The 9703-nt window shown below is 58.3% G+C and overlaps 1 protein-coding gene across 1 annotated transcript in view; it reads left to right on the forward strand.

The window, feature by feature from the left end:
* The window catches only part of MYDGF (myeloid derived growth factor), a 12908-nt gene extending 4781 nt beyond the window's left edge, over positions 1 to 8127 (forward strand). Inside the window, exons 3-6 of the mRNA XM_021705138.1 lie at positions 3143 to 3204; positions 4651 to 4732; positions 6249 to 6321; positions 7641 to 8127. Coding sequence (XP_021560813.1) covers positions 3143 to 3204; positions 4651 to 4732; positions 6249 to 6321; positions 7641 to 7720 — 297 coding nt within the window. The 3' untranslated portion in view covers positions 7721 to 8127. The remainder of the gene's footprint in view (positions 1 to 3142; positions 3205 to 4650; positions 4733 to 6248; positions 6322 to 7640) is intronic.
* The last annotated feature ends 1576 nt before the right edge of the window (positions 8128 to 9703 follow it).

A 9703-nucleotide genomic window follows, 5' to 3' on the forward strand; every position in this document is an offset into this window, starting at 1 on the left:
CCGACTAAACTTAAACTCTTAGAGGTGGACAGCCTGCTGCCGCGTTGGGTAAGGGAGAGCCAAGTTCATGCACATTGGCTGGGGCGACCGCAGGCTGGAGCCTTGTCTTGGAATAGGCTGAATTCGTTTGTTTTGGAAGAGGGGGTTCATCTTGAAGAAATCACCTTTAAGCAGAGCAGACGTGTGGTGGCACGGCGTTGTCCCAGCAGCAGCCGTCTAGCGCAGTGACGAGACCACAGGGAGCCGAGCGCTGGGGCGGGTGGTGCTGCGTGAGCCAGATGGGGCACCCCCAGCCCGTGGGCTCTTTGGCGGCTGTCCTGTGGCCACCTCACAAGCGAGTGGCAGGCCAGATTCTCAGCAAATGTGCAGGGATGGTTTGATGTTCTGTGGCTTCCGCCTGGTGACGTGCAGGGAGACATCGCAGTGATGCCCCCCAGAGCAGCTGGAACAGAAGTCCGAGAGGCCCCGGGGGCATCCCTGCAGGGGTGTTGTCAGAAGAAACCCCAGTTCCTGGTCGGCGCCCAGGAGGACCCGTGGTGGCGGGCGCACACAGCTCGGAGCCGGGGCCTCTGACGCACTTGCTCCTTCGATAATGGTTTGTTTCTGCAGAGGGTCACCTAAGAAGCCAGTGCTGGCTGGGGACAGTAGGCACAGGGTGATTCATAATCTCTCAGTGCTCGCCGGGAGGCCGTGCTCGGTGCGGATGCAAACCAGCCATTCCTTACAAAGTTAAATGTATGCTCGCCCTATAATCCTGCACTTCACTGCGAGGTGTCATCCCACTAGGAATGAAAAGTCACCCACACAGAAATGTGTACGTGACCCTTCACAGCAGCGGGATTCACAGTGGCCAACAAGTAGAAACAACTTTGGTGCCCATCAGTGGGTGAACGGGTACACATAATGTGTCCCCCACTCAGGAGCATCCCTCAGCCGCAAACAGGAGCCAGGTGCCCACACGCGCTGCCCCGGGGACGGACCCCGAGCCCACGACGCTCAGGGAGGGAACCAGACACAGAAGGCCACACGGTGTGAGTCCACGTGTGTGACACGCACAGAACAGGCTCATCCGTGGACGGGAAGGGGGCTCGCAGAAATGGGGGCTGGGGAGAGGGGAAGGGATGGGGCTTCTTTATGGGGTGATGGAATGTTCTGGAACTAGATCATGGTGATGGTTGCAGACCTCTGCATATGCTAGAAAACACAGAATCATACACCATGTGAGGGTGTAGTATGTAGATACTTCTCAGTCAAGCTGTTGGATAAATGAACCATGGACACGGGCGGCAGCGTGGATGACTCTCCAGTGCCCCACGCTAAGTGAAACCACACAAGACTGCATTCTGCCTGATTCCACTCCGGTGACAGTTTTACAAAGGCCCAACTCGGAGATGGGGTCAGCAGTTACCAGGAATTTGCAGGAAGGGGTTAACTGCAGAGGGAAGGGGCCGGGGGATCCAGGGACATAGATCTGGTCTGTATCTTGATTGGATGGTGGACACGGAGCTAGAAGCATTTGTCAGAGCTCCGAGAACTGTCACCAAAATGGGCACATTTCCCCATCTGTGATTTATATCTTATCAAAAACTAATCGCGGCTACCAGTTATGTGTCATTTGTCACACCTGGCCACTCCTATGCCGAGTTCCCCAGGTGTTCAGGCTGTCCCCAGAACACACACACACATGAATGTCTACTGCCCAGACCTGAGGCTTACCATCTGCCCTCGCGCCCTGCAGCCACGAGACCGCGGTCAAGCTCACATAACCAGAAGGCCACTCAGAGGGATGTTGATCCTCTTACTAAGAAACTCTCGGTTTTAAGTTTGTTTGCATTCAGAATTTTTTTAAAAAGATTTTATTCATTTGTGTGAGAGAGAGCAAAAGCAGGGGGAGCGGCAGGCAAGGAGCCCGATGTGGGACTCGATCCCAGGACCCTGGGACCATGACCCGAGCCCAACCGACTGAGCCACCCAGGCATCCCTGCATTCATAATGTCTTAAACAGTGTTTAAACATTTGCCTCATCTTCAAGAGCCTTTTCAGAGCTGTGGGAAACCTCTCAGATATATTTCGTAGCATAAAACGTTTCCAGGTGCTCACAGGCCTTGGAGCCACGGACAGGTGTTTTTAGATAGGGAGAAGAGTCTGCCAAGTCTGCAGGTGTGGCCCGCAGCCGTCCCTTTGACGAGCTGGTCACTGGTCCCCACATTCTTGCTGCAGGCAGACGGCATCTGGGCAACCGCTTACTCCCGTCGTGATTAACCTAAAAATGGCCTTGTTTTTGTTCGTGAAGTAGCTCTGGTGTTCGACCAGGAGTACCAGTACTGGGAGGATATTATTACTCCGGGGGAGGGGACTGTAAACTCGCATCTTACTAGCAAAACGTACAGACGCCTTAAGGCACCCAGAACCCGGTGGCTGTCCTTGTCCATCTGCCAGGTTTGCAGAGGCCATGAAAATGAGAAGAAGCTGCTAGCGGTGTGTCCGGGAGTCGTTTAAAAGTTTTAATCTTCAGGGGCGCTGGGGTCACTCATTTGGCTGAGTGTCTGACTCTTAATTTTTTTCATTTGATTTTTTACAAAGCTAACACGTTCACATCCTTGCGAAAGAAGAACGCATAAAAAGCGTGGGTCCCACCCACGTCCTCCGTGTAACCATGAGTATTATGATCTCGCGTCTGCTCCGAGGCCTTGATGCCGAGCCAACAAGCATGAATATATGGTCTCCTTTTATTTTAGTGTTTCTTTTTCTTGATAGGCTTTATTTTTTAGAGCCGTTTTAGGTTCACAGCAGAAGTGAGCACAAGGCACAGATTTTGATACACCACCCCCACAGCTTCCCCCCATCATTGACGGTCGCCACCGAGAGCAGGATGCTTGTGACCGTCGCCGAGCCCACACGGCTGCATCACGGCCACTCCAAGCCCGTAGCTGACAGTCTGGCTCAGTCTTAGTGCTGCACTGAGGGTGGGGATGGATGTATGAGAACACGTGCCCACCACCGTGGTCTTGCCCGGAGGAGTCTCCCTGCCCCCGAGCCAGACTCCAGCCTGGAGGCCCTGGGAAGGTTCACTCCCTTTGCAGAACTGGAGGGCATCCAGTTGCAGTCCTGGGCTGACCTGTATCTTCCCCTCTCTCCCCAGAAGTGGCAGATGAGCCTGGGAACCAGCGAAGACCACCAGCACTTCACCTGCACCATCTGGAGGTGAGCCCGGGGTCCCGGTGGGGGGGATCTCCCCTGCAGGAATGCGCTGAGGCTGCTGGGGGGGGGGGTGTGCCCATGGGGCCTCCAGGCAGCAGGGACCGGCACCCCTGAGGAGCATGGGCTGGGGGTGATGGTCACCCACGTGCAGGTGGGAGGGAGGGTGTGGCGCTGTGCTGGGGGCTGCTGGGGTTGGGAGGGCTCCCCAGGGAAGCGCATTGACACGGGCCCAGAGGGGGTGGGGGGCAGGGTCTGGGCTCCCCCGCATCGTCCCCCTCCGTCTCCCCACCCTGCAGTGCGGCATGAGTGAGCGGTGGGCCTGAGAAGGGACGGAAGGAAGGGGGTGCTCAACTCAGTGGGGGAGGGCGCTGGAGAGTATCACATCCTAGCCCTGCTCCCCTGGGCTCTGCGGCCTGGATCTGATTCTTCCAGCGTTGGTCGTGGGTCTGGCATGGTGCAGGCACCTCGGGGGATGCACAGAAGTGCAAGCCGTGGTCCCACCCTCACAGGGGATTGGCAGAAGGGGACGGAGCACTTGGAGGGCCGTGGCAGCGACATTGAATCAAAGGACACCCGTGTTCTCATCCTACTTGCAGGCAGCACCCCCCAGGCTTCTGCCTGATGCTCTGTAAACAGCAGGTGCTTACTAGGCAGTGTTGGGGGACATTCTGACCCGCTCTGTGGACCGGCCCCCGTCGGCAGCAGGCAGAGGAGCCCCAGGGGCCGCCCTGATGACTGGGCACGTGAGCACCAGCACCCTAGGTGGGCGCAGTGCCAGGCCACAGAGGCCTGTGGCCATGCTCAGCCCCAGAGCCGCCCTGACTGCGGGGCCAACCGTTTAGCAAGAGGGCCCGCCTGAACGGGCTGTTCTCCCAGTTTCACACATTGACTGACCAGGCCCGGCGCAGCCGCTGGGGCTTAGAGAGTCCGGGAGGCTCCCTGGACCTCCCCCACCTCCCTCCTGACGTGCCGCCGGCAGGACTCTCCTGGCCCCCCTGCTGCCTCTCCACCCCCGCCCCCGTCACTGTCTGCTCTCCGCACGCGGCCACACAGGGCTCTTCACCCTGCACACACTGTCACCCCCTTGCTGCCACCAGCCCTCTCTCAGCTCCCCTCCGCTCTGGTCATGCTGACCTGGTGGTTCTTTAAATGCCCCCATTTGCACTCTCCACGGGACCTCTGCCCTCTGCTCTCTCCCTCCTCTGCCTAGTTAATTCCTGTACTTCTCAGCCCCTGGGATGTTGCCTTTCCCTGGTTCCTGGTACAATACCTGGAATGTCTCTGGCACTTCATGAAAAAGTGTTCAGTCCCTGTCCTAGAACAGCTTGCACCCAGAAGGAGAAACAGACTTGTCAATAAATGAGCCAAAAGAATGTTCTAGTACAGAGAAAAGAATAAACGATGTCGAGGAGGCCAGGGCTGACTCCCTTGCCTGCCCTTCCTTTGCAGGCCCCAGGGCAAGTCCTACCTATACTTCACGCAGTTCAAGGCAGAGGTGCGGGGTGCCGAGATCGAGTACGGCATGGCCTACGTGAGTACGGCATGGACTGCACCTCCCAGACAGGTGGGAGGGAGGGTGTGGCGCTGTGCTGGGGGCTGCTGGGGTTGGGAGGGCTCCCCAGGGAAGCGCATTGACACGGGCCCAGAGGGGTGGGGGGCAGGGTCCGGGCTCCCCCACATCGTCTCCTTCCGCCAGCAGGGGTGGGGAGGCGGTTGAAGTGAGGAGACAGACACAAGTCCTTAGAGGGTGATTTTGTAACATGGGAGGACATGGGGCGCCGCGCAGACTCTGGACCAGGAGGTGCCAGGGAGGTGGCACTGGGCTCAGAGCGGGACCCTGCTGACCCCTAGAGACCCAGCGGGCGGAAGAGGAAATGGACACCCGGCCTCCCTCTCTTATCACCTGCCATCTCCCGCCGGTGCGCCCTGCTGGCAAGGCCCACAGGAAGCCAGAGGGGAGGGGCCCAGGACACTAGCGGGGACAGCGAGGGCAGGCATGGACCCAGAGGTGCAGGCAGTGTGCTCACTGGTGTGGGGCAGGCCCCGTGTCCGGTGGCTTCCGTGACCTGTGGTTCCTGGCCCGGGCAGCGCCTTCTGCCACGCCGCTGACCCCCACGGCCCGCAGCAGGGGCCGGCCGCGCTGCAGAGCCCTGCCCCCCACCCCCGCATCGGCGTTTGGGTCACACACGGTTTGAAAACCACCGTATCAGTCCAAGCAGCAGAACCAGCAGGGACGGGCATTAAGAGATTTAGTGCCAAGAACTGGCTCTGCTCCCAGGGGCCTTCCCGCTGATGGAGTCAGGCCCACCCAGGGTCACTGAGGATGATCTCCTTAAAGTCAGCTCCTGGCCGACTTTTATCACATCTGCAAAGTACCTTCCCGCAGCGAGCGCCTGACTGCGGGCTTGCGGAGCGTGGCCACTGCCAGCCATCCCACCTCTGCCGCCACACCGCTGGTCCCGCTGCTCTCTGTGCGCCTGTCTTACTAGAAAACTCATATTTAGCCGATTTGAAAGAGAGACAATTCTGATTTTTAAAAATTGCATTCAAGGGGCACCTGGGTGGCTCAGTTGGTTGAGCGACTGCCTTCGGCTCAGGTCATGATCCTGGAGTCCCGGGATCGAGTCCTGCATCGGGCTCCCTGCTCGGCAGGGGGTCTGCTTCTCCCTCTGACCCTCCCCCCTCTCATGTGCTCTCTCTCTCTCTCATTCTCTCTGTCTCAAATAAATAAATAAAATCTTTAAAAAAAAAAATTGCATTCAAGAGACTGCCCTGCTTCTGTCATTTCCGTACGTTCACCGAAGGGGAAAATACCTTCCTTGGGGATTGGCAGCAAAGGCATGAAATTTTAAGCCAGTTGACAGTCTCCTAAGTGGATTAACCACTGCTTCTGCTGGATTCTCTTAGTGCTTAGAAGAGCAGCACCCGCACGTGCCCCTTTAGTCAAAGTGTGTGGCTTTAGCCCAAGCTGGGCTCTTGGGAGCAGGAAGAGCAGGCTGAATCGCGTACTTTCCTGATTAGGGATGTTTCCACTTGTTCTCTTTCAGTCGAAAGCTGCGTTTGAAAGAGAAAGTGACGTCCCCCTGAAAAGCGATGAATTTGAAGTGACCAAAACAGCAGGTATGTAAGGACGGCTTGTGGAGATGGACCCCAGGTTCTCAGGCACAGAAGGTGGGGAGAGAGGGGGACAGCACCCCCATCAGAGGGACAGGTTATGGCCCAGTGTCTGCAAGCTGTTTCTGTAAAGGGCCCCTAGTAAATATTTTTGGCTTTGTGGGGCAGACGGCCTCTGCCAAGACGACTCAACCTGGGCGAGCAAAGGCCGTGAGCCACAGGGCACTGAACGGGCATGGCTGTGTCCTAATAAAACTTGATTTTATGAACACAGAAATGTGAATTACATATCACAAAATGTCATCTTCTTTTTGATTTTGGCTAAAGCTATCTAAAATGTAAAAACTACCCTTAGCTCATGGCACAGGCCAAGCAAGCCCTACTAGGGACCTGAGGGCATGAAAATCTACTGAGGCTCTTGGGGACGTTCAGTGGGATTGCTCCCTAGAAGGGGGGGGCCTGTGACTTCCACATAGCTTGGCTGTCCTGGGTTCTGTGACTAGGAACAGCTTCAATGCTTGGGCAGCAGGGTTACTAACGCCTAAGGTCGGGGGGGGGGGGCTGGTGTCCTGAGCCATGTTCAGCCCTGCAGGGCAGATGTGAGCAGAAAGAGGGGTGGGAAGCTCCAGAGCTGGGGCTCTGTGCGTGAGAGCAAGGTGGGGGGCGAATGATGATGGTGATGGACACAGGAGTGGAGCCATGTTGCAGGGAGTCCTGAAGGTCCCGAGGGACACAAGAGGTGAGGTGAAGGATCCTTGTGGTTGTGGGCATCACCAGGCATGGGAGAGGGGTGGGGGGTGCAGTGAGCGGGGCTTTCAGGAGGAGGGGCCTTGGGTCTGGAAGGAGCCCTGCCTCACCTGCAGGTCCTCGAGGGTGTGGGGGCTGTTGCGAGTAGAGGTCCAGGACAGGAGATGGGGCGGCCAGCAGAACCTTGACCTCAGGGCACACAGAGACGGGCAGGGCTGAGCCTCTGGGGAATATCAGGTGAAGGCCGCGATCCCAGGTCCTGCCGGAAAGCCGCCATTGGGCCTCAGACAAGTTTGCCAGCGCAAGCAGGAGGTGACGCAGCCCGCCCCCTGCCTCCCATCCATCCTCACCGTGGCAGAAATGACCACTGCTCTTCCCACCCTGAATGTTCGTGAGGCCTCCTCCTGCCCTCAGGACTGGCCCACCAACCTCTCCTTTCTTTGGTCCCTTACCCATAAGACTTTCAGGGCTGGGGGTCTTTCCCTGTCGAGTCCACTTCAGGGACTGCTCCCCTGCCCCGCCCAGGACCCAGCGCTCTGGAGTGGCGAGGGCCCGACCATGTGCTTCTTCTCTTGCAGTGTCCCACAGGCCCGGGGCGTTCAAGGCCGAGCTGTCCAAGCTGGTGATTGTGGCCAAGGCCTCCCGCAGTGAGCTGTGACCAGGAGCCCCATCGGGGGGCGGCTTTTCCTCATCTCCGCTGAAGGAGCTGGGCCCTGGGACTGCTGGTGCATTACTGGTTTTCTAGGGGGGACTGTTGGCTGATGTCCTCTGAACATGGAGCAGGGGTCTGAGACCCGCTGCCCGTCTTTCTTACCAAAAGAGGCACTGGGGCACACGAAGGGGGGCTCCCCGGGGGAATCATGGCTTTTCTGAAGCCAGGGTGTGTCTCCCTGTGGATCAGGCCGGGCTCCGGATCACTCCCAGGGAGAGTGATCCTGCTGCCCTGAGCCCGAGCCAACTGTTTTCTTACAGTTTTCCCAGGGGACCTTCTTCCAGACTAACTGGGAAGAAATGAAATGTTCTTTTCATATTTAAATAAATAAGACGGTTGAAAAGCAACCACTTTGGCAACTGGCACTGGTGCTGGCCTGTCCGGGCACTCAGGGCTGGGGGGCGGCAGCAGGGTCTGGCTGCCTGCACCCTCCCACCCTGCTGGAGTCCGGCGACCTGTCACCACAGGCACCTGGAATCTCCAGGCATGAGTCCTCTGCAGGCGCAGAAGGGCCAGGTCCCAAGGGGGTCGGCCATGAACCTGGATCCCTGAGCTCGTGGGGCAGGGCCGGCCACACCCTGCAGGTCACCCCCCGCGGTGGGGGAGTGCTCAGGGCGGACCTCTTCTGCACTTGGCTGCTTGGCTTCACTTCTCTTTTTGAGGCCGGATTGCATGTGGTGACTTAAAACAACAGCAACCACAAACACCCATAGGCAAACAAAACCCCCAAATGCCCCAGCCACTCAGAAGGTCTTGGTCTCCCAGCAGTGGGGCCTGGGAGTCTGACCCCAGCTTGCCCTTCAGCCTGCCCTCCGACCGGGCTCTCTCGTGAGCAAAGGAGGGGAAAAGAAACTGGGCTGTGCATCAGAATCCTTGCTTATCAGAATCACCGTGTGGGATTGATGGAGGACTCCTCCCCTTTCACTCGCCTGGCCTCCCTCGTGTCACCCCGAGGACGTGGGCACGGTGGTGACCCCACTTGCCAGAGAAGAAGCAGGTGGGTTCCTGCCCCAGATCGCACACCTGTAGGAAGTGGAGTGGGACTCTCCACCTGTCCACACCCGCGGTGTGTGTAGACCAGCGTGGGAGCATGAAGAACAGCTGTTCTCAGAGCACACAGCAGTTGCAGGGCCCCCCATGGCCCCGGAGATACTCGCGGGGAAGGACCCCGCCATCCCTCGCTGTCCAGCACACACATTCCACACTGCTCGTGAGAGTTCTCAAGGGCACATGCATCCACAGGGGGTTCATCCTACTCAAGAACAGATGCGCTTTGAGCTCTGGTGAGCACGGGGACCCCAGGGAAGGCCGGGAGCCTTTGGTGCTCCGGCTTTGGGTTCGGTGGACGGAAAAACCAAGTGGGTCGCCACAGCAGCCCGGAGACGGATGGCCGCCCAGGGTCCCCTGCAGAAACAAGGCAGCTGGAAATGCAGGAGTGACCTGGCACCCGGGGCCACCGCGGGTCACGTGGGCCTGACCCCAGCAGGAGGGACGGATGCGTCCACGACCAGCCTGGAATCACAACTTCCAAATCTTGTGGGGTCATCAAGGATGCAGAGCCAGTGCCTGCTGTGTCCTGGGACAGGGCAGGACATCCGGATGCAAACTAGTCGCCCTTGTCCCCACCAGCCATTTGCAGGCGTCTTTCTAGATATTTTGGGTAAACTCGAAAAGGAACCCACCCTGGCCCTGGGGTCTTTGGTCTGAGGAGCTGAGGAGCTGAGCTGAACCCTTGTTTGGGTGCACACAGGCCGAGCTCTGCAGGCCTGCACGTCCATCCTCCCGGCGCCTGGGGAGCGGAACTTGAACCTGTCAGCGAGGACCGGCCCGCGGGCGTGTGATGTTACACGCAAGCTCAGTTTGAAAGGCAGGAGCCCCGGGAGGGCAAGAGAAAACTGTCAGCACCAGCAATTTAATCGCTAGTCCCAC

The sequence above is a fragment of the Neomonachus schauinslandi genome, chromosome 1 (assembly GCF_002201575.2).
Source record: "Neomonachus schauinslandi chromosome 1, ASM220157v2, whole genome shotgun sequence".
NCBI classification, from domain to species: domain Eukaryota; kingdom Metazoa; phylum Chordata; class Mammalia; order Carnivora; family Phocidae; genus Neomonachus; species Neomonachus schauinslandi.